Below are 21,549 nucleotides of genomic sequence, written 5' to 3' on the forward strand. Positions count from 1 at the left end.
TAATATTTGGTAATTGAAGAATTGTGAAAATTTGAATTTTTTCGAATAAGATAAAATAAAGAGAAATTTTTTTTTAGTTTTTGCTAAATGTGATTAATAAATAAATTACTAGTTCTTAGGAAATCAAATTTGTCATAACTTGTTTATATATGTAATTAATACCATGCGATTACAACCTTTTAAAAGTACCCAGCAATGTTATGGTAATGACTTGTACTTACTCAACAACTTACTTTTCAATGACTACTACATACCATCTGCATTATGTGGTTTCCCAATTCCCCACACACAAATCCATCTCTGATTTGGCTATAACAAAACAATAAGAACACAGAGCTTTTTATACCCTGCACTACTATAATGGGGAGGGTATTATGCGCTTGTGCTGATGTTTGTATCACCCAAAAATATTGATTCTACAGCCACCTTAAAGTACACCAATCGTCTCAGAATCACTTTCTCAATTTAGCTATGTTCGTCTGTCTGTCTGTATGTATGTCTGTGTGTCCATGTAAAGCTTATGGTCGCAATTTTCAAAATAATTTCATGAAATTTGGCGCATACTTTTTTTTTGACCCAAGGACGAAGCATATTGAAAATGGTTAAAATTGGACCATTATTTCGCCTAGCCCTCATACAACCGTACCCCCGAGCTCATAATTATGTCAACAAATATCGGCAAAACTTAGTTTTATAAAAGTCTAAATGACAATGTCGGTTTTCGGGCCTCATATAAATTCCTCTTCAGAAAATGACTTCATGATCAAAATTCACTTATAAACACTAATTTCACTATGAAATTCTGCATAAAAATGTAGACGTAAATCTCTCTACCAAAATTTATAAGGATAGACCCATATTAGCCTCCTGCCTCCATATAACCTCTCTTTTAGAAAACTCTTTTTTTGTCAACAAATTGTTACAATTTCTCTGAATTAAGGTAAAAAACAAATTCAATGCTTTATTATTAAAATAATCCACAATTTGTTCACACTACTCACTGGTATCATATGGTAGGCCATGTCCGACTATACATTTTTTCTTGTTTCTTTTTGCCAAACCATGCACAAAAATGTTAATTCTTTGATGAAGTTTTCAGAAGGTTCGGAGTGAAAATCTATAAAGAAATGTTTTGGTACTTTTTCCCACATCAAATGATACTTTTCTAATTTTTCATAATATTGAACATAAAATCATGTTACGATTAAAGGGAAATTGTATGGAGTTTTTGGTACTTTTTCGTAGATCAAAACACATGAAATTAAACATACAGGGTCCTGAATGATGAGAATTTATTAGATGGAACTTGCGTTCTTCAAATGGTACTTTTTGAATTGTCGTTTATAATGAACCTAGGAACAAAAATCTAACAGAGTTCTGAGTGAATCAGTATCTATAAAAAAGGAAATTGTTGGTACTTTTTTGTTTTTCAAATGGTACTTTTTCCTTGGCAGATTTTGGAAGAAGAACTGAAAATTCTGTTTTATATAATTTCGATTAGGATAGTGTTGTTGCTAGTGTCTTTCTGCACTACTTAGCAAAATTTGGATTTCTATATAAATTTCTGAAAACAATAATATATAAAATAACTAAAAAATGCTTTTCAACATTCATCTACCATACAATACAAAATATGTTGCTAACACTATAATAAATAGGCGGAAATTTAACTCATTTCAACAATTTCAGAATTAATTTAACTTTTTCTTAATTTCTTCTACTTTAAAATGTTAAAATGCCTACAATAATAACAATACAAATATCTATAATAATGTAGGTCAAAACTTTAACTTTATCTTTAACAAAAAAAAAAAAGAAAGAAATACGAGAAAAAATGCCTACATACACTCTGTTATATATTAATGACAAAACCCCTGGTTGGTTTTGTTTTGAATATCACCAAAGCGACAAACAATTGTTGCTGTTGATAGACAGCATGTATGTAGGTATGTTTGTAGATATCATCTTTTTAGGTAAAATTATATGATATTGTTAAAACGTGAGATCCCCTTATAAGTAAGTAAAATGATAATTTCTTTGAAAAAAAAAAGTTTTAGTTAATGTGGTATTGTGCTACAATATATGACATTATAGTACTTGTAGTCATACAAACAAACTCAAATAAATAACTTAACATTTCCGTTGTAAGTGGAGATGTTGTTTAAGTTAAAGTCTTTAAAGATGGTTTACAAAAGTGTGGTTGGTGTTGGTAGATGAAATTAAATTTCTATTGCTAAAGTTTCTTTTTTAGTTTTTAGCTTTGTACATTTTTTATTTACTTTTACCTATGTGCACACTTTTTTGCCAGTTTTATTTTCTTCAAATAACCTTTAGCAAAAGAAAAAAACAAAGTTTAGCATTTGTATGCCAAAACCTTGAAAATAAATTAAACAATAGAAATATTTGTCACATTAACCTGGCTTAGTGTGGATTAGTCTAGTCACAATCGGTCTTTGAAAACATTAAAAACACTTTAAAAACAAAAGACTTAAGAGCCATACTCTAGTTACTGTGAACTCAAAATAATCTATTGTTTAGCACTTTATACAAATCGATTACAATTTGAAGCTGCCACAAATACTAAAGAGAAAATTTTGCAATAATAGCATTTTCTCACCTTTTTATTTTGTTTTTAAATCCTCTAAAATTGCAAAAATGAAAAGAAAATAAAAATAAAACAAAATAACACATAAAAAATAGCAACGACCGCTATTAAACTAAATAATAAAAGAACTGGTAAACTAAAAAAAAAAGTAAAATGATAAAAGAAAAACACTTTAAAGTATAAAAAAAGCATAAAACATAAAACAAAAATAAGTGCAATATGCAGAGGACAGACAAAATCGGTTGGTCTGTGAAAGAAAAAATAAGACTTGTAGTTTGGTTTCATGCCATAATGGAAGTTTGTTTATTTTTTTGTTTTAACATAAAAGACAGAGTTTTAAAGGAATTAATTTTGATAAACGATTATTGTCATTTTCACAAAAATTCATCACAAAATATAAATTTTTCTATAGTAAAATTTCTAAAACTTTTGTATTCTTATAGCTTTCAAACTAGTTAAATTAAGTTCTAAAGCTTTTTTCCAATAATAAAATCTTCCAAAGTAGTTTTTCAACTATAAAGCTTTTTAAAATGGAATTCTAAAATGAAAGTTATTTAAAGCTTTGTTGAAGTAAAACAATTTACAAAAGCTGTTTTAAATTCCCTCTCTTAAGCTTTTTAAAAATCTTTTCTTTCAAAAATCACATTTTAAAGCTTTTTTCAATTTAAAATTTAGGGTTTTTAATTTTAAAGGATTTAAGTTAATTTACAAAAGTTTTTTTTTTTAAATTGAACATTTCCCAGGAGCTTTTTCACTTTTCAGTTTGTTTGATTCCTAAGCAAATCATTGTTCTCTTTTTAGTAATTGCTAAACCTTTTGAAAACAACATTTTAATTCAAAGCACTTTTTTAACTCTAAAGCTTTCTGAAGTTTTAAGCTTTCAACAAACTTATATTAATTTTAAAGTTTAATCAATTTCAAAACTTTTTAAAAGCTTTTTGCAATTCTAAAGCTTTACTGTAGTTAAATAATTTACAAAAACTTTCTTTGCTTTAATCATTGCTTAAGATTTTCAAATTTCTGAACATTCACATTCAGAAATTTTATATCGTTTAGTATTTTCCCTTTATACATATCAATCTATAAGCTTTCCAAAAAAGACATTTTTGAATTCTAAAACTTTCCAAGGACTTTTTCAATTCCAAAGCTTTTGAGAATTCTTAAGATTTTGATAATATTTTTTCAAGTTAAAACTTTAAAGATTTAAAAAAATTTACTTAAAATTCAAACTTTCTAAACATTTCTGATTACAAAGCTTCATTCAGATCTTTCCAAAAGCCTTTGCAAAAACTTTGTTTTCATATTAACTTTATATATATGACTTCATAACTTCTCCAATACATCAGGTTCTTGAGATATCGTATCCTAAAAAACTTAAATAATCGGTATTTGATCATATTTGAGACCTTATAAAAGCAGGAAGATGCCTTAATTTATAAAACCAGTTCTGTCGTCCGAATTTCCAAACTGTCGGCTTTAAAATAAAAGTTTAATCTCTGTCATACCTTTATCAATCTTCGACATGGAATGACAATGGAGCTAAAAATTGTGATTTTGTAATTTCATAATCGTTCCAAGCTTTAGGTTAGTATGTACAGTTTTGACAGTTTAAGTAGACAGATTGGACTTTCAGATATTTTATCAACAAAGATGTCTTTCGCACTGTTATAACGACTCAAATATATCTCAAAAACCTGATGTGATTCTGAAGTCAGATTAGGATTTATCGATACTAAATCCTTTAGAAAATTATACTTTAGTCCCTGGGTTAAAAATTTCTTCAACCGTTACCGACAGCATTTAGATTACGATATCTCAAAAAGTTGATGTGATTCTGAGTCCAGATTCGGATTTAGCAATGTTCAATCCTTTAGAAAGTTATACTTAAGTCTATGGGCCTGTGTAATTTATTTTCATTTTGCACTTTTTAGTAAAAACCGCACTTTTCTCTCTTAACGGCAAAGCCGGCAACCGTTGCAATTGTGTTTATACTAAAAAGGTTAAGCAGCAGTGTGAGTTCGTACAAGTTTTACCTAATTCAGACTTTTACTAAAAAAAACTGAGAGGAACTAAATTTTTTATACGCAATCTATATGCAGGTATCCACAAGTTTAAGGCACTGTTTATTTCTTAAGTTGATTTTGGTGGTGGCTTGATTGGTTTTATTTTTCATACCTATATTTTTTACACACACAAACAATATACAAGTTTATTGTAATGGTGATGACTATTTTTTTGTAATTTTTTAATTTTGAAGATATAAAAATTACCTTCAAAATAACGAAAAAGAAGAAATAAATATCAGTGGTTGGATAGTGGACGGATAGTAAATGGGATGCAAAATAAATGAAAACATAATAATGATGATGATGATGTTAAAAAAATAAACAAACATACACTCAAGCACACACAGTTACACACAAATATTGACAGTTTTACTTACAACAACAACCAACTTGGCTAATTGACATTAAAAAGTAAACAGCAAAGTAAATTAATAAAGTAGCATCACTTGAACAGCTGACTATTTTTTTTAAACTAGATAAATGCAAAGTATATTAATAAAGTAGCGACATCTCTTGTTGTACAACAACATCTACAACAACCACATGTATTTTGTTTTTGGAATAATTTAAGATTGTGTCAAAATAAAATTTCCTTGAACAACAATGTGAACAAAACATAAATAAAAAATATTACTTTTAAGTTAAAAATATTAACGATTTAATTATATTATTATATATTATACAATTTATTACACTTTTAAACTACTTTAAAACCACTTTTAATTCACTTTTTCAACTTTTCACAAATTTTAACAAATAGCAAAACACAATTTAAAAATGGCGACGAAAACAATGTTAACAATTTTCAAAACAAACTTTGACAATTTGCTTCATTTATCTAGTTTAAAAAAAATAGTCAGCTGTTCAAGTGATGCTACTTTATTAATTTACTTTGGATAAATGAAGCAAATTGTCAAAGTTTGTTTTGAAAATTGTTAACATTGTTTTCGTCGCCATTTTTAAATTGTGTTTTGCTATTTGTTAAAATTTGTGAAAAGTTGAAAAAGTGAATTAAAAGTGGTTTTAAAGTAGTTTAAAAGTGTAATAAATTGTATAATATATAATAATATAATTAAATCGTTAATATTTTTAACTTAAAAGTAATATTTTTTATTTATGTTTTGTTCACATTGTTGTTCAAGGAAATTTTATTTTGACACAATCTTAAATTATTCCAAAAACAAAATACATGTGGTTGTTGTAGATGTTGTTGTACAACAAGAGATGTCGCTACTTTATTAATATACTTTGGTAAACAGTAGTCAGGGTTTTTTCTCTTTTTTTTTTTTGGTCAATTAATTATTATAAACAAAGTTTTTGTTAAAATTTTTTAATTAAATAAAATGATGTTTTAGAAATTTTGTGATCCCTTAAAGGTTAAATAATGAATGGAATTTTTTGTATATATTTGAAGACCTACCTCTTATTATTATTAATTTTTTGTAAACGTTCAAGGTTTGTTGGTTTTTGAATATTAAGACACTTATTAAACAAAAACATAAAATTTTTAAAACAATTTTTTAATTAAATTTTATTTTTCACTTATTTTGTTATATTTGCAAATTTTTTATTAATTTTTTTGTAATAAACTTTCCAAAATTTAAAATACTATCTTAAGTTGTTTTATTTTTCATTTTTGTTTTTATTGTTTTTGTTTACACAAACGTTTTCTTATAACCGTTAACGCTCCGCACTAGTCCAAGTTTCAATTACAACTGTTGGTCTGTAGAGAAAACATCTCATGAAAGAGCTTTGAATGAAAATAATAAATAATAAGAGATGTGTGTTTTAAAAGCGAATAAAAAAAAATAATGAAATTTATTTAAATATTTTTACTAAATAATAAATTTATTGCAAACTTTTAATAAATATATGTATGTATATGAAATTGAATTTGTTTTAAGAATGTATTTTTTAGAGAAATCTTTTTTTATAGAAAATTATTTATTTCAGTGAGAAACAGTTTTTAGAGGTCGATAACAAAAATATATAAAATTTTAAAAAATCATGGATTTTTCTTTTGAAAATTTAAAATTAATTTAAATTTTTTTTAAATACCCGAATTATCCTACTTTGGGAACCTCTGGACCCATTCTCCCAATGTGCTTGAAATTCAAATTCGAAACTCAGAGATCAAAATATACCAATAAAGGATTAAGCTATGACTAAATGACTCAATTTAGGTTTTCCTGCCTAAAGAATGAAAATAAGTCCCTTATTTTGAGCCAAATTTGAGACGTTATAAAAGCGCGAATACACCTTTCTGTTGGGGAATTTGATCTATTGATTGTCTACTTTCATTTCCCGTTGGTCTCATTCGGAAAAGATTCGATGACACAAAACTTGCATTAGACGCAAAGTTGCATAGTGTAACTTGCTAAATATCGCCTTTCGCCGTAAACTAAAGGAAATATTTTGAATTTATAGTTCTTTAAACTTAAGGCTTTTTATCTCAAAGAGAACATATAGTTGAGATTATACTTTTATTTTAAAGTCAACAGATGCGACACATAAAGAAGGTTTTTTATAATAATATAAATTGGAGGCAAAATATATTAAAAATTCTCAAATGTCATTGAATATACTAGGGTTCTATAAATCGACTTTCGAATAATCGAACAATCGACTTTTTGTCGAAAAAAGTCGAAAGGTCGAAGTCGACTATTTTGTTCCAAAAAAGTCGATAACTCGACTATCGTCTATGAAAAAAGTCGAAAAGTCGACTTTGTAAATAAAAGTCGAAAAAAGTCGAAAAAAGTCGAAAAGTCGAAAAAAGTCGATAAGTCGAAAAAAGTCGAAGAAAGTCGAAAAAAGTCGAAAAGTCGAAAAGTCGGAAAAAGTCGAAAAGTCGGAAAAAGTCGAAAAGTCGAAAAAAGTCGAAAATAGTCGAAAATAGTCGAAAATTTTAAAAAAGTGGAAAAGAGGTCAAAAACTCTAAAATAGTCGGAAAAACTCGAAAAAAGTAAAAAATAGTCGAAAAAAAGTCGGAATAAGTCGAAAATAGTCAAAAAGTCGTAAAAAATCGAAAAGTCGAAAAGTCGGAAAAAGTCGAAAAGTTGAAAAAAGTCGGAAAAAGTCGAAAAAAGTCGAAAAAAGTCGAAAAGTCGAAAAAAGTCGAAAAGTCGAAAAAAGTCGGAAAAAGTCGGAAAAAGTCGGAAAAAGTCGAAAAAAGTCGGAAAAAGTCGAAAAGTCGGAAAAAGTCGAAAAGTCGAAAAGTCGACCATTTATAAAGTACTAAAAGTCGAAAAGTCTAAAAGTCGACTTTTAAATAAATGAAAAAGGTCGAAAAGTCGAAAAATCGACTTTTCATAAAATGGAAAAAGTCGAAAGGTCGAAAAGTCGACTTTTAACTAAATGCAAAAAGTCGAAAAGTCGAAAAGTCGACTTTTCGTTTCAACTATAGAACCCTAGAATATACCCAGTGTAATCGATAACCGCAAAAAACGTTATCGTTTTTATTTACTTTGTATTTATAACAGCTGGCAGCACTCAGTTTCTAAAATATAAACAAACGAAAATCAAGGCGAATTTAATAAGATGTCTGTCTACAGAAACAAGCTGCTTTTATTCAAAATGTATTAACTGTCAAATTACATATAATAAAAAACAATCTCACAAACACTCAAATGTCAAATTCCCTAGAAAAAAAACTAATGAATTCTACCCTAATATGATCTTACTAATATCGCCTTGAACAAAACCAATCGCGCTTTAATTTTTGTTTATTTATTTCTTTTCAAACTAATTTTTTTTAATTTGATGTTAATAAACTAAATTAGAATTTCAATAAAATAAAATGAATAATTCTTCACAATATGGAGATCGAAAACAACGCTATAAATTGCTATTGGATGAATCCAATCAGCTGCGTAAGTAAAAAGCTTGGAATGGTTGTTAGGAGATGATAAAAAACTTTTTGCTTCCTCTCATAGAACAAGGCATTGGTCATCAATTACCCAGTGAAACATGTCGGGCAGTGCAGAGTATTGTTCAGAATTGTGATAACATTCACAAAGAGACTCCGATTACGGAGAAGGTGGAAAATACTAGTGAAATTGTTATGGATGCCCAGCTAATGAAAAGTGTCCATGAGTCTGTATCGAAATTATTGCTTGCAAATTCAGAATTCAATGATGGCATGTACAGTAATGCAATAGTAAGTAGATGAGGTGGTGATTTTCATCCCTGTTACAGATTTTTTTATTTTCATTCTAACGACTTCGGGACATTGAATACAAAAGGAAATAGTTAAACACTTCATATTAGAGTTAATCTAAACTTCTGTATGCTGTTGTAACAGGCTACAACTATACATTAATCTAGTTGGGGGGTTCAGCATCAATGTCCAGCAATAGAATGTGTCCATAAATCCGTAGCTACCCAAATTAAGGATTATTGAATATCTGTAAAATTAAAAACGTTAATAACAAAAACGTCTTTGAAATAATACTGATCGGAAACCAATAACAATCCTTGAATAAACCCTAGATATGTATTATTTTTATTCCTTTAAGAGATATTCACATTTGAAACTAAACTCGATCGTAATAATAACTAAAGAATTGAAAATATTTGCCGTTCAAATGAATTTTCCTCTTTTCCTAGAATGCCTTAATATCACAAAATGAATCAGACAATTGGCGGGTGATAACGGAAATAGCTATGACTGTAGCTAGGCCCGCTTACACAAAATCTAGCATGTTGGGTGCCATCGATGTCGAGCCCAAAGAGCGTGTGGTCAAAGAGAAACAACAACGTCGTCGCACCGTACTAACACAAGAAAAACGTCCCGAAACTATAAAACAATTGAAACGTGATGATCGTGGAGCTGAAAAAGTTAATATTATCCTTAGACAAGTTAGTGATAAGTTTCGTGAGAATAATCGTGAACCTATACCATACTATCGTTTAATCATTGATCCACACAATTTTATGAATACAGTGGAGAATGCATTTCAAATTGCGTTTTTGGCTCGTGATGGAAATGTTGCTATAGAAACGGGTGAAGATGGTTATCCTCAAGTGCGTTTAGCGCCAAAAGATGAAATTCAAAGGCATACGGATACATTACAGGCCATTTGTTCCTTGAATATGCAATTGTGTCAGGTAAGCGCAGATAGTGAATGTTCGCTTTTAATTCATATTCTAAAATATATATTTTTTCACAGGAAATGATAGAATTCTATGAAATTACGGAACCAATGCTTGATGTACCTGATGATTTGGATGACAATGATAGCACTCGTATGAATAATGATGAAGACGATTAGTAAACTTAACTTATATTATAGTTCCAAAGTATTTTTAACAAAGTTAATTATTTTTTTATAACAAAACAAAACTATTATTTATAATAAATGTTAAGTGTTTTTGATATAAAATATTTTTGTAAAATAAACTAAAAAAGTTAAATTAACTCCAAAATCTAATGCTTACGTACTGCACTTGTTTTATAACATTGAAGAAGTCGTTTAGTTTTGTTTAGTTTTTTTTTGTATATTTTAAACTTATAATAATATTGTTTGCTAAATGAAATACATACATGTTTTAAATTTATTTATATTTTTTGCTTTTATGAAATATTTGTTTATTTTAAATATTTAATTTTAAAAGGCCAATTTTAGTTAATTTTAAGCAGAACTTCAAACAAAGAAACAAGCTTAAATAAAAAAAATTAATTGGCATTTCTTTCGCACAAAAATTATGTGTTGCAAGTACAAAAATATATATTTTTTACGTTATACCAACACACTTGAGTTTATTTTGTTTATTATTTTTCTTTAAGTTTAAGTAGAAAACAAATGCTTTTCAAAACATTAATATCAAAAATAGTGAATAAATTGAACTGAAAAAAGTATTTAACAATTAAATGGCCAAAACATAAAAAGAAAATTAAATTTAAAAATAAAAAAAAAATTATAAAGTGCTTAATTTTAATTTTATAGAATTTTATTTAAATAGTTTCAGTTGTTTTCTTAAACGTGGATTTACTCCCAAAATTTCTTTAACCTTCTTGACCAAAGTCTTCTGTGAATTTACGTAGTTTTATTAAATCATCATCATTCACTGTGGGCTTAGTACGTGATAAAGATTTTAACATATCACGCTAAAAGTAAAGAGAAAAGTCTTGATTATTTTTAAAAGTTTTATGTAAACTTAAAGATAAATTACCATGGTTACAGGTGGCTCGAATAATTTATCACTTGGCACATCCATCCAGGACATTTCCGTGGCACCTGCATCGCCCGGTGAACAGGGTACTAATAAATCATCCACGATTTCCTCTTTATTAACAGGTGAAGGACCCGTAACACGCTTTAAAAATATTTTATTTAAATGTTAAAACAAAAATATATTATTCGTTTTACTCACTTTGAAGTGTGTAGCAGTTTGTACTTTGCGTACTGGCTCCATAAGAGCATCACGCACGACAATTGATATATCGGCACCAGAATAGCTGCAAAGTTGTTTTAGTAAAATTTTGAATTTTTAGTGAAAATTTTTATTTTTAATGAAATTTTGAATTATTAGTAAAAAATTTTAACTTTTAGTGAAAACTTTAATTTTTAGTGAAAATTTTAATTTTTTAGGGAAAATTCATATTTAAAAAAAAATGTTTAAATTTCTATGGGAAATTTTAATCTATTTCTAAAAATTATCCCTGTGTAATCTTAACTAATACCTTATAGCTTTCCATTCTTTTGTAAAAGAAAATCGGCCAACTTACCCCTCCGTTTTGCCAGCCAACTCCTTCAGATCGGCCTCCGTCAAAACATGTGTTGTATTGCCCAAATGTATTTTAAACATAACTAAACGAGCATGAGCTTCTGGCAAGGGTATGTAAATACGTTTCTCAAAACGACGACGAATAGCAGAATCCAATACCCAAGGTATATTTGTGGCACCCAAAACCAGAATACCATCAGTATCATTGCCTACACCTTGCATTTGTACCAGAAATTCCGTCTTAATACGACGTACACTGTCGTTTTCATTGTCAGAACGAGCCGAACACATAGAATCGATTTCATCGATAAAGATAATGGATGGTTTATGTTGGCGGGCCAACTCGAAGAGATTCTTAACAAGTTTCTCAGATTCGCCCAGCCATTTTGACATAAGATCCGAACTGGAAACCGAGAAGAAAGTGGAATTGTTTGCCTCGGTGGCCACAGCTTTGGCCAAATAAGATTTACCCGTACCAGGGGGACCGAAAAGCAAAATACCCTTCCAGGGGATGCGTTTGCCGGTAAAGAGATGAGGGAATTTAATGGGTAAAATGACAGCTTCTTTAAGGGCTTCTTTGGCAGCATCCAAACCAGCCACATCGGACCATTTCACTTTGGGCTTCTCAATGACAATGGCGCCCTCCAGTTTACTTTGTAATTTCTTCTTTTCCGGATCTTCGCCATCCGAATCGCTGTCGCTTTTCTTGTCCTTGTCATCTCTGTAAAATAGTTTTTGTATTATGAAATAAAAAATAACATATTCCTTTTAATCTCAAACTCACTTTGAACTAGATTCACCCTCTTTGACTGGCTTCTTTTTGCCTTTCTTCAAATATTCCTTAAGTTTTTCAGCACGATCCAAATACTGCAGGCATTTGGCTCTTATCGAATCCTTTGCCTTCTCGCCCTGAGCTTCATCTATGAAATGGTTCAAATAAGTTAAATAAAAATAAAATTCCAGCTAAAAATAGGCTTACATTTTATAGCATGTAGAAAATATTCCACACCATGTTCGTATAGACGCAAAGCCTCTGCATAATTTTTATTACGATCCTCTTCCGTAGCTTTTGTTACTAAATCGATGGCTTTCTGTAAAGTAGTCCCCGATGCCATTATCCACAACTATTGCTATACGAATAAAAGAAACAATACACGAATCAATAAATGTATACTTGCAAATACTCCTATCAAGGTGTAGTAACTCCTTTACTGTGACATCATTGAAAACTAATAAAAGGTCGTTTGTTTATTCTATATTTGCTTCATTCCTTTTTAAAATCATTGAAATTTAAGACAGAATTTTACACAAACAATTGTATGATGACTAATGCAATCATCAATTTAGTATATTATTTTATGTGTATTTATGTTCTGGTATTTCATATTGTTTGTGGACACTATTTCTTTGGTTTTTATTTTCATTAGGTTGTTTACCTTTTATTAAAAAACTGGTTGAAGTTGCAAGGCTTATTTTTAAATTAATAATTATTAAAAAAATTAATGATTTTTATCGATTTCTAATGAAATTTTTTCTATTACAAATCAAGACGTAAGACGTAAAATTTTATCCTCGCACAACAACAACAAATATATAATACGATGATGCGTTCATCGTTTGACGTTTTCTTTCTTTCTTTCTTTCTTATCTTTGTTTTGTTTTTATTTTTAATGACATTTTGCAGCAGTGATGTCAATGAAGCACTAGACTCAAGAAACCGCTGATTTTTTTCCTTAAAAAAGATGTTTTCTTTTATTTTGAAGTAAAATAATTTAGAAGTAGAATTCTTTGGCATTGCAGTTATTTAGTTGGTTAGTTATAACTATAGTTATATAGTTAGTTAAATAAACACCTAAAACTCAACAAAATCGCTAATAATTTGTAACTACTCGCAAATAGGGTTCTATAGTTGAAACGAAACTTTTCGACTTTTCGACTTTTTGCATTTAGTTAAAAGTCGACTTTTCGACCTTTCGACTTTTTCCATTTTATGAAAAGTCGATTTTTCGACTTTTCGACCTTTTTCATTTATTTAAAAGTCGACTTTTAGACTTTTCGATTTTTAGTATTTTATAAATGGTCGACTTTTTGACCTTTCGACTTTTTCCGACTTTTCGACTTTTTCCGATTTTTTTCGACTTTTCGACTTTTTTCGACTTTTCGACTTTTTTCGACTTTTCGATTTTTTACGACTTTTTGACTATTTTCGACTTATTTCGACTTTTTTTCGACTTATCGACTTTTTTCGACTTTTCGACTTTTATTTACAAAGTCGACTTTTCGACTTTTTTCATAGACGATAGTCGAGTTATCGACTATTTTTTTTACTTTTTTCGAGTTTTTCCGACTATTTTAGAGTTTTTGACCTCTTTTCCACTTTTTTAAAATTTTCGACTATTTTCGACTTTTCGACTTTTTCCGACTTTTCGACTTTTTCCGACTTTTCGACTTTTTCCGACTTTTCGACTTTTTTCGACTTTTTTCGACTTTCTTCGACTTTTTTCGACTTATCGACTTTTTTCGACTTTTCGACTTTTTTCGACTTTCCGACTTTTCGACTTTTATTTACAAAGTCGACTTTTCGACATTTTTCATAGACGATAGTCGAGTTATCGACTTTTTTGGAACAAAATAGTCGACTTCGACTTTTCGACTTTTTTCGACAAAAAGTCGATTGTTCGATTATTCGAAGGTCGATTTATAGAACCCTACTCGCAAATAATTTGTAACTACTGGCAACCCCTGTAGTTACAGCTGATAATGACATTTCTTCTTCTTGTCCTATCACAAGTTTTTATTTCAATTCTCTTCATTTGTTGTAGTTGTAGTAGTGTATCGTAAAAAATTAACACAGAAAAATAATAAACACCAATGATTAACGGTTTTTTGTTGAATTCCAACGCTAAACAACTCAAAACAAAAATTGTGAACGGAAGCGGAAAGGAAAGTTTAAATAAAACAAATGACAATTAACATCTATTCAGCAAAAATTACTTAGAACATCTAGCAAAAGCAATTAAATTACATAATAAACAGTAACAATTACTTATAGAAAGTAAACATTGCTAAAAAGTTTGCAAAACATTGCTATTTAATTGTTTATTAAAAAAAAATGGAAAAAGAAAAAGATTTATATCGTGATACCTTGGTGCGTTATTTAGGTAAATATTCCCTTAAAATTTCTGATTGATTTCATTGTTTATTTACTATTTTTCGTTTAAATTTAGGTTATGCCAATGAAGTTGGTGAATCTTTTCGTAATTTAGTATCGAAAAATGTGGTTAGAGGCAGTTATGTTGTTGCTACCGGTTATGCTGTAGCCGATACTGTTGATAAAACCTATAAAGATTTTAAACAAAGTTCCTCTGTTAGCAGTGCTGGTATAACAGCTGTAGATGTCTTCCTCTGGCAAATGTTGGCCTCTGTTTCGATACCAGGTTTTACCATCAACAGGTGAGTAATGTGGAATTATTGGATTTTTTGTTCTAGAAGTTGTTAATTGTTGAAATTAATGTATTTGGTTTTGTTTTTTTATAAATATTTAATTAACACTTTAATTATACTAAAAAATATTGTTTTAATTGTGATAATTAACAATGTTTTATAAGCTCCACCATTATAAAGGGGTGGCCGCGGACATGAAATCTAATGCATTGTTCTCAAAGTTTACCAAACGAGACAGATTCATTTTCTAAGTTGATTTATTCCTTTATAATCCAATTATAGACCGCATTTCTATAGATAACTAAATAAAATGACACTGAAATTAGTCGTTTATCCCATACAAATCTATTAACTAAACTAGACTTTATAAATTGAATAGTTTACATCTAAAACAAACAGAATTTTTAGAAATTATTCTATAAAAAAGAGATATTTTTTAAAATTTGTCTTAAAAATGAGAAATTTTTTGAATTTTCAACATAAAAGGGAAATTCTGAAAATTTTCTGTTAAAAAAAAGAGAAAGTTTTGCAAATTTTCTATTGAAGTAAAGTAAAACTTTTGAAAATTATCTATAGAAAGTAGACATTTTTGAAGATAAGGGAAATTTTCGAAAAATTTTCTATCGAAAGTACAAAATTAATTTTTATTTTTCCCCTTTTTTACAGAATCACCTATTTCAGCGGGCAATTGCTGCGTAAAGTTAATGCCAAAAAATCTTTTGTGAAATTCCTTCCCGTTGCTATTGGTTTGTCTTCCATACCATTTATTATACATCCCATTGATCATTTTACCGATTATCTAATGGACAATACTTATCGTAAATTTTTTAAGAAAGCTTGAATAAAATTCATTATGTATAGTAAATGAAAATTAAAGTACATTTGTGTACGTACAAATAATGTTAGCAATAGTTTATTAAAAAAAAAAAAAAACAAAATGCCGATATTGTGGTTTAGTGCAATTTATTTATAAAATATTTGTAAAAAAAAAACAAGAACAACAACATTTATTAAGCAATATTTAGTACAAAATTGTATAAACTTTATTTCTAAGTATAGTTTATAAATAAATTAATGAACATGCCAATCTTAATAAAAATCTTGAAACAGTAAAATTCTCTTTAGTGGGTTCTATTAATAATTCCTAATGAATTGGGGTACAGATTTTACACTGTAACCAAAATAATAATTTTTAAATTTGAATAGGCTTTGAACGACTAGCTGTAAACAAAAGTCAAAATTTTATTACAATTTTAATAGAAAATTTTTTAACGCAAATAATATTTTTTTTTAAACAAAAATTTACTTAAATAATTGAAAATCCCATAAAGCATATATAAAATAATGTTCTCCTCATTACGTTTATATAGTTCGTTAACCAGATCCTTAAAGAAAATTAAAACATTTACTAAAATAGACAGCATACAACGACGCTATGCCTCTACCGAAGATCCGCGTGTAACGGTATGAAATAGAAAGTGTTTGAAAAGAATCGTTTGTTTTGCTAAAATATTGTTAATTGTTTAAATTTTAGAAAGGTTTAGTAATTGGTGTTTACCAAAAAGAGGGCGATAAAGATCCTAAATTAACTACTAGTGGTGAGAAATTTGATGATCGGGTGCAGGGCAAAGTTTCAGAATTGGTTAAAGAGTAAGTGTGAAAAACAAAAAAGTGACGTTTTGCAAACATGTGCTGATTTTTATAAATACTTAGATGCAATATTACGGGCCAATTGGGTAGAGGGAAAGTATTTAATAATATTGATCAAGAATATCGTTCGGTGGCTGTTATCGGTTTAGGACGGGAGGGAGCTGGTTTTAATGAATTGGAAATGATTGATGAAGGAATGGTGGGTAATCTTAAGAGAAATTTATAAATTTTATATAAAGAAATTTTTAAAAATATTCTATAAAAAGGAGAAATGTTGGAAAATGTTAATTAAAAAAAAGAAATTTTCGTAAATATTGCTAGAAAATTTATTATACAAAAGGAGACATTTTGGAAAATATTATGTAAAGGAATCGAAGATTTTCTATAAAAAGAGATAATTTTGAAATTTCTCTATAGAAATTTCGAAAACTTTCTATAAAAAACATTATTTTCTAACGAAAGAAATTTTTTCAAAGATTTTTTATAAAAAGAGAACTTTTTGAAAATTATTTTATTATGTAAAAAGAGAATTTTTCAACATTTTTCTATTTTCCATAAAAAGGGAAATTTTCACAAATTGTTTTAAAAAATTGATAATTTCGAAAACTTTCTATAAAAAAGTGAAATTTTTAAAAAATTTGTATAAAAAGAGAATTTATTTTAATTTTATATATAGAGGAGGAATTTTGAAAGATATTCCGTAAAAGGTGTTTTTCGACATTTTACTATAAAAGGATAATTTTAATAAAACTTTCTATTTATTGAGAAATTTTCGAAAAATTTTCGAAAATTTTGTATTTTAATTAGTTTTTGGGAATTATTTAAAAATTCCATTAAATTTCTGAACACAGGAAAATGCTCGTGTTGCGGCTGGTGTTGGAGCACGCACTCTACAATTGCAAGGTTGTTCTGAAGTATTCGTCGATTCTATGGAATATCCGGAACAAGCCGCCGAAGGCAGTGCCTTAGCTATATGGCGTTATAATGATAATAAACAAAAGAAAAACCGAACCCTAGTGCCAAAAGTGGAACTATACGACTCCCCAGATGTAGATGCCTGGACACGGGGCCTTTTCAAAGCAGAGGCACAAAATTTAGCAAGACGTTTAAGTGATGCACCAGCCAATCAAATGACACCTACCACCTTTGCCCAGGCCACGGTGGATGCTTTATGTCCATGTGGTGTAACGGTTGAAATACGTACCATGGAGTGGATTGAACAGCAACATCTTAATTCATTTCTTACAATAGCCAAGGGATCATGCGAACCTCCGGTCTTATTGGAAATAAGTTATTGTGGTACAGCGCCAGAAGATAAACCTATTTTGTTATTAGGCAAAGGCATGACTTTTAATAGGTAAATATTGAAATATTATAATGGAATGGAAAAGGATTGTGAAATTTCGATTTATTAGTGGAGGTATCTGTTTGCGTCCCTGCAAAAATATGGATGAATATCGTGGTGCCATGGCTGGGGCAGCAGTATGTGTGGCAGCTATACGTGCCGCCGCTGCTTTGTCGTTGCCCATTAACATTTCAGCTGTTATACCTTTGTGTGAAAATATGCCTTCTGGTATGGCTTGCAAGCCGGGAGATGTTGTTACTTTGCTAAATGGCAGGACATTGGCCATAAGAGTAAGTTTTAGTTGAAATAAAATTGCTTTTTATTTAATTGGGTTGTCTTTTAGGACACTGATAAAGCTGGTGTTGTATTAATGGCAGATCCTTTACTTTACGCTCAAACTACTTATAAGCCTCGTTTAGTGGTTGATATTGCCACTTTGGGGGAGGGAGTTGTTAAAGGTTTAGGCGGTGGTGCTACAGGTATATTTTCAAATTCTCATTATATTTGGAAACAATTCCAAAAGGCTGGTTCTCTCACCGGTGATCGCATGTGGCGTTTTCCTTTATGGTATTACTACAAAAAACTGGTTACAAGTAATATGATTTTATAAATATGGATAAAGAAATTTGGTTCAAAATTTATTGTATTTTTTTAGATAACATAAGTTTTGATATTAGCAATAATGGTGTGGGTCCAGCTTCAAGTTGTTTAGGTGCTGCTATTTTACATGTTAGTAGTAAATTTTGTTAAAATGTAAACGATTTTTCAATAATTTATAAAATATTTATTTAATTTATTTCAGGAATTCGTACCCTGTGTCGATTGGGCTCATTTGGATATACGAGGTGTGGGCATGCTAACACGTTTTGGCACTATACCTTATTTATTAAAAGATCGCATGACTGGCAGACCCACCAGAACTTTAATACAATTTCTATATCAAATGGCTTGTCCAGATGCCCAGGCTAAATAGTTACTAGCTTTAATTTAAAAACTAACTAAAAATCGAAAAATGCCTGTATAGACTGAATGTGTCGTGTCGTTTTAGTAAATTGTTCCAGTGTTATGTTGTATTCGATGAAAATATTTTGTGGTCAAAATCAAATTAGTATTGTAATGTATTTTTAACTATATTTTGTGATTTTTATTTGTTTATTTCTTGTTTATAAAAGCAGTCTCTTGGAAATGTTTTAAATTAAATAAAACGTATTTTAGAAAAATCTTAAAATTCATTAATTTGTAAAAATCTTTTATTTCTACTTGATTGAAATTAAAAAAAGGTAATCGTTTCTTTTTTTAAAATCCTACTTTTCTACTTCAATAGGCTTTGAAATAAACAACTAATAAATTTGTCAAAATTTTATTTTAATTGAACAAATTTTTTTGAAACTTAAATATTTTTTTTTACTTAAAATTTTCTTTAAATAATATAAAATACATAAAACGCTTAATAATGTTTTCGGGGCGTTTAGTAAGTTCCCTAACAAAATCTCTAGAGAGATTTAAAGATATAAGCAAAATTTTGTTGACGCGACACTATGCATCAGCAGAAGATCCCAGAGTAACGGTAAGTAAAACTATAGTTCCTAAAGAGCGAATAGATATTAATTGTTTTTAACTTGTATGTTTAGAAAGGACTTGTTATTGGCGTTTTCCAAAAAGAAGGTGATAAAGATCCGAAATTAACTTCTAGTGGTGAGAAATTTGATGATCGTGTTCAGGGCAAAGTTTCTGAATTGGTTAAAGAGTAAGTGTCAAGTGTGGGGCAAATGTTTTTCTTTAAAATAAAAATATGTATATATTATGCAAATAGATGCAATATCACCGGCCAATTGGGTAAAGGCAAAATATTCAATAATATTGATCAAGAATATCGTTCAGTAGCTGTAATTGGTTTGGGCCGTGAGGGAGCAGGGTATAATGAATTGGAAATGATAGATGAAGGAATGGTGAGTAAACATATTGTAGAATTTTGGAAGTTATTAAAGTTTTTGTTATAAATCTTGAACATTTTAAATCGTGCTTAGTTTTAAGAGATATAATCAAATATGTTAAACTTACCCTAAATTTCCACAACAGGAAAATGCTCGTATAGCGGCTGGTGTAGGAGCACGTACTCTACAATTACAAGGTTGTTCAGAAGTGTTCGTAGACTCTATGGAATATCCGGAACAAGCCGCCGAAGGCAGTGCCTTAGCCATATGGCGTTATCATGATAATAAATTGAAAAAGAACAGAACTCTAGTGCCCAAATTGGAATTATATGACTCGCCAGATGTAGATGCCTGGACGCGGGGACTTTTCAAAGCAGAGGCACAAAATTTAGCAAGACGTTTAAGTGATGCACCGGCCAATCAAATGACACCCACCACCTTTGCCCAGGCCACGGTGGATGCTTTATGTCCATGTGGTGTAACGGTTGAAATACGTACCATGGAATGGATTGAACAGCAACATCTTAATTCATTTCTTACAATAGCCAAGGGATCATGCGAACCTCCTGTATTATTGGAAATAAGCTATTGTGGTACCTCGCCGGAGGATAAACCTATTTTATTGTTGGGTAAAGGCATGACATTTAATAGGTAACTTTTCAAATAGAATATGGAAATAGAATATGATTTGAAATAATTATTATTTGTTAGTGGTGGTATTTGCTTGCGTCCCTGTAAATTTATGGATGAATATCGTGGTGCCATGGCTGGGGCAGCAGTATGTGTGGCTGCCATACGTGCTGCGGCTGCTCTATCGTTGCCCGTTAATATTTCAGCTGTTATACCTTTATGTGAAAATATGCCTTCGGGTATGGCTTGTAAACCGGGAGATGTTGTTACTCTACTTAATGGCAGGACTTTGGCGATAAGAGTAATTTTTGTTTAAATTCAAATTGCTCTTTACTTAAATTCTTATTGTTTAGGATACTGATAAAGCTGGTGTTGTGGTAATGGCGGATCCTTTACTTTATGCTCAAACTACCTATAAGCCTCGCTTAGTTATTGATGTTGCCACTATGGGTACAGGTGTTGTTAATGGTTTAGGTGGTAGTGCTACGGGTATATTTTCAAATTCTCATTATATTTGGAAACAATTCCAAAAGGCTGGTTCCCTGACCGGAGATCGTATGTGGCGTTTACCATTGTGGAACTATTATAAGAAATTAGTTACAGGTACAGATGCTTTAATAGTCACAAATGTCTGAATATCAATTTGTTTCTTTCTTATAGAAAATGTAAGTTTCGATATTAGTAATGATGGTGTTGGTCCAGCTTCAAGTTGCTTAGGAGCTGCTATTTTACATGTAAGTTGGGATAATTAATAAAAATTTTAAAAATTATTAAAAAATGTATTTGTTTAAAAATATTTCAGGAATTCGTACCCTGTGTTGATTGGGCTCATTTAGATATACGCGGTGTGGGCATGTTAACACGCTTTGGTACCATACCTTATTTATTAAGAAATCGCATGACTGGACGTCCCACCAGAACTTTAATACAATTTCTATACCAAATGGCTTGTCCGGATGCACAGGCCAAATAGTTATAACATGTTAGAAAATGACTGGGAAATGAAATGATGTTAAGTGTTACATGTGCTGATGAAAGTAAGGCGCCTAAAACAAAATTCTATTGACTTTTATATTTTGTGGTTTTTATTTGTTTATTTTAGTGTATATTTTATATTCTTCAAATATATATTAATTTTGTAGAAAAATT

The 21,549-nt window shown here is 29.5% G+C and overlaps 6 protein-coding genes across 7 annotated transcripts in view; 4 read left to right on the top strand and 2 right to left on the bottom strand.

Moving 5' to 3' along the window:
- LOC119604819 overlaps nt 1-6,379 on the bottom strand; it is a 36,551-nt gene extending 30,172 nt beyond the window's left edge. For both annotated transcript variants that reach the window (XM_037957678.1, XM_037957677.1), the window contains exon 1: nt 6,092-6,379. The gene's annotated coding sequence lies outside the window, so the exon portion shown is untranslated. The remainder of the gene's footprint in view (nt 1-6,091) is intronic.
- Nucleotides 6,380-8,327: 1,948 nt separating this feature from the next.
- LOC119604829 (non-structural maintenance of chromosomes element 4 homolog A) lies at nt 8,328-10,383 on the top strand. Its single transcript, XM_037957696.1, has 4 exons — nt 8,328-8,540; nt 8,604-8,827; nt 9,277-9,777; nt 9,840-10,383. The coding sequence occupies exons 1-4, from the start codon at nt 8,468-8,470 to the stop codon at nt 9,939-9,941; spliced, it is 900 nt and encodes a 299-aa protein (XP_037813624.1). The 5' UTR covers nt 8,328-8,467; the 3' UTR covers nt 9,942-10,383.
- Nucleotides 10,384-10,423: 40 nt separating this feature from the next.
- On the bottom strand, nt 10,424-13,036 carry LOC119604828 (vacuolar protein sorting-associated protein 4B). The gene is made up of 7 exons (XM_037957695.1): nt 12,834-13,036; nt 12,377-12,527; nt 12,182-12,317; nt 11,399-12,118; nt 11,044-11,128; nt 10,843-10,986; nt 10,424-10,777 (listed from the first exon to the last, which is right to left on the bottom strand). Exons 2-7 carry the CDS (start codon nt 12,510-12,512, stop codon nt 10,676-10,678), a joined length of 1,323 nt encoding a protein of 440 aa, XP_037813623.1. The 5' UTR covers nt 12,513-12,527; nt 12,834-13,036; the 3' UTR covers nt 10,424-10,675.
- Nucleotides 13,037-14,156: 1,120 nt separating this feature from the next.
- On the top strand, nt 14,157-15,939 carry LOC119604830 (mitochondrial fission process protein 1). Its single transcript, XM_037957697.1, has 3 exons — nt 14,157-14,558; nt 14,625-14,850; nt 15,508-15,939. The coding sequence occupies exons 1-3, from the start codon at nt 14,510-14,512 to the stop codon at nt 15,680-15,682; spliced, it is 450 nt and encodes a 149-aa protein (XP_037813625.1). The 5' UTR covers nt 14,157-14,509; the 3' UTR covers nt 15,683-15,939.
- Nucleotides 15,940-16,033: 94 nt separating this feature from the next.
- LOC119604827 (cytosol aminopeptidase-like) lies at nt 16,034-19,069 on the top strand. The gene is made up of 8 exons (XM_037957694.1): nt 16,034-16,305; nt 16,376-16,491; nt 16,555-16,690; nt 17,343-17,848; nt 17,907-18,126; nt 18,180-18,429; nt 18,492-18,565; nt 18,639-19,069. Exons 1-8 carry the CDS (start codon nt 16,186-16,188, stop codon nt 18,807-18,809), a joined length of 1,593 nt encoding a protein of 530 aa, XP_037813622.1. The 5' UTR covers nt 16,034-16,185; the 3' UTR covers nt 18,810-19,069.
- Nucleotides 19,070-19,154: 85 nt separating this feature from the next.
- On the top strand, nt 19,155-21,544 carry LOC119604831 (cytosol aminopeptidase-like). Its single transcript, XM_037957699.1, has 8 exons — nt 19,155-19,403; nt 19,468-19,583; nt 19,650-19,785; nt 19,916-20,421; nt 20,482-20,701; nt 20,754-21,003; nt 21,061-21,134; nt 21,203-21,544. Exons 1-8 carry the CDS (start codon nt 19,290-19,292, stop codon nt 21,371-21,373), a joined length of 1,587 nt encoding a protein of 528 aa, XP_037813627.1. The 5' UTR covers nt 19,155-19,289; the 3' UTR covers nt 21,374-21,544.
- The last annotated feature ends 5 nt before the right edge of the window (nt 21,545-21,549 follow it).

Source organism: Lucilia sericata, unplaced genomic scaffold (assembly GCF_015586225.1).
Source record: "Lucilia sericata isolate MDLA Ls3-8-SP2 unplaced genomic scaffold, ASM1558622v1 Contig000435F_arrow, whole genome shotgun sequence".
In the NCBI taxonomy this organism is placed as follows: Eukaryota; Metazoa; Arthropoda; class Insecta; order Diptera; family Calliphoridae; genus Lucilia; species Lucilia sericata.

What these genes read in the sequence shown, in the direction of transcription:
- LOC119604829 (XM_037957696.1), top strand. Translation starts at nt 8,468, where the DNA reads ATGAATAATTCTTCACAATATGGAGATCGAAAACAACGCTATAAATTG. An exon ending in GGATGAATCCAATCAGCTGC is followed by an intron (nt 8,541 to 8,603) that starts GTAAGTAAAAAG and finishes TTCCTCTCATAG; the next exon opens with AACAAGGCATTGGTCATCAA. An exon ending in TGAATATGCAATTGTGTCAG is followed by an intron (nt 9,778 to 9,839) that starts GTAAGCGCAGAT and finishes ATTTTTTCACAG; the next exon opens with GAAATGATAGAATTCTATGA.
- LOC119604828 (XM_037957695.1), bottom strand. Translation starts at nt 12,512, where the DNA reads ATGGCATCGGGGACTACTTTACAGAAAGCCATCGATTTAGTAACAAAA. An exon ending in GAGGGTGAATCTAGTTCAAA is followed by an intron (nt 12,119 to 12,181) that starts GTGAGTTTGAGA and finishes ACTATTTTACAG; the next exon opens with AGATGACAAGGACAAGAAAA. An exon ending in AAACTGCTACACACTTCAAA is followed by an intron (nt 10,987 to 11,043) that starts GTGAGTAAAACG and finishes ATATTTTTAAAG; the next exon opens with CGTGTTACGGGTCCTTCACC.
- LOC119604830 (XM_037957697.1), top strand. Translation starts at nt 14,510, where the DNA reads ATGGAAAAAGAAAAAGATTTATATCGTGATACCTTGGTGCGTTATTTA. An exon ending in TACCTTGGTGCGTTATTTAG is followed by an intron (nt 14,559 to 14,624) that starts GTAAATATTCCC and finishes GTTTAAATTTAG; the next exon opens with GTTATGCCAATGAAGTTGGT. An exon ending in CCAGGTTTTACCATCAACAG is followed by an intron (nt 14,851 to 15,507) that starts GTGAGTAATGTG and finishes CCTTTTTTACAG; the next exon opens with AATCACCTATTTCAGCGGGC.
- LOC119604827 (XM_037957694.1), top strand. Translation starts at nt 16,186, where the DNA reads ATGTTCTCCTCATTACGTTTATATAGTTCGTTAACCAGATCCTTAAAG. An exon ending in GTTTCAGAATTGGTTAAAGA is followed by an intron (nt 16,492 to 16,554) that starts GTAAGTGTGAAA and finishes ATAAATACTTAG; the next exon opens with ATGCAATATTACGGGCCAAT. An exon ending in GCAGGACATTGGCCATAAGA is followed by an intron (nt 18,127 to 18,179) that starts GTAAGTTTTAGT and finishes GTTGTCTTTTAG; the next exon opens with GACACTGATAAAGCTGGTGT.
- LOC119604831 (XM_037957699.1), top strand. Translation starts at nt 19,290, where the DNA reads ATGTTTTCGGGGCGTTTAGTAAGTTCCCTAACAAAATCTCTAGAGAGA. An exon ending in CAGAAGATCCCAGAGTAACG is followed by an intron (nt 19,404 to 19,467) that starts GTAAGTAAAACT and finishes TTGTATGTTTAG; the next exon opens with AAAGGACTTGTTATTGGCGT. An exon ending in TAGGAGCTGCTATTTTACAT is followed by an intron (nt 21,135 to 21,202) that starts GTAAGTTGGGAT and finishes AAAATATTTCAG; the next exon opens with GAATTCGTACCCTGTGTTGA.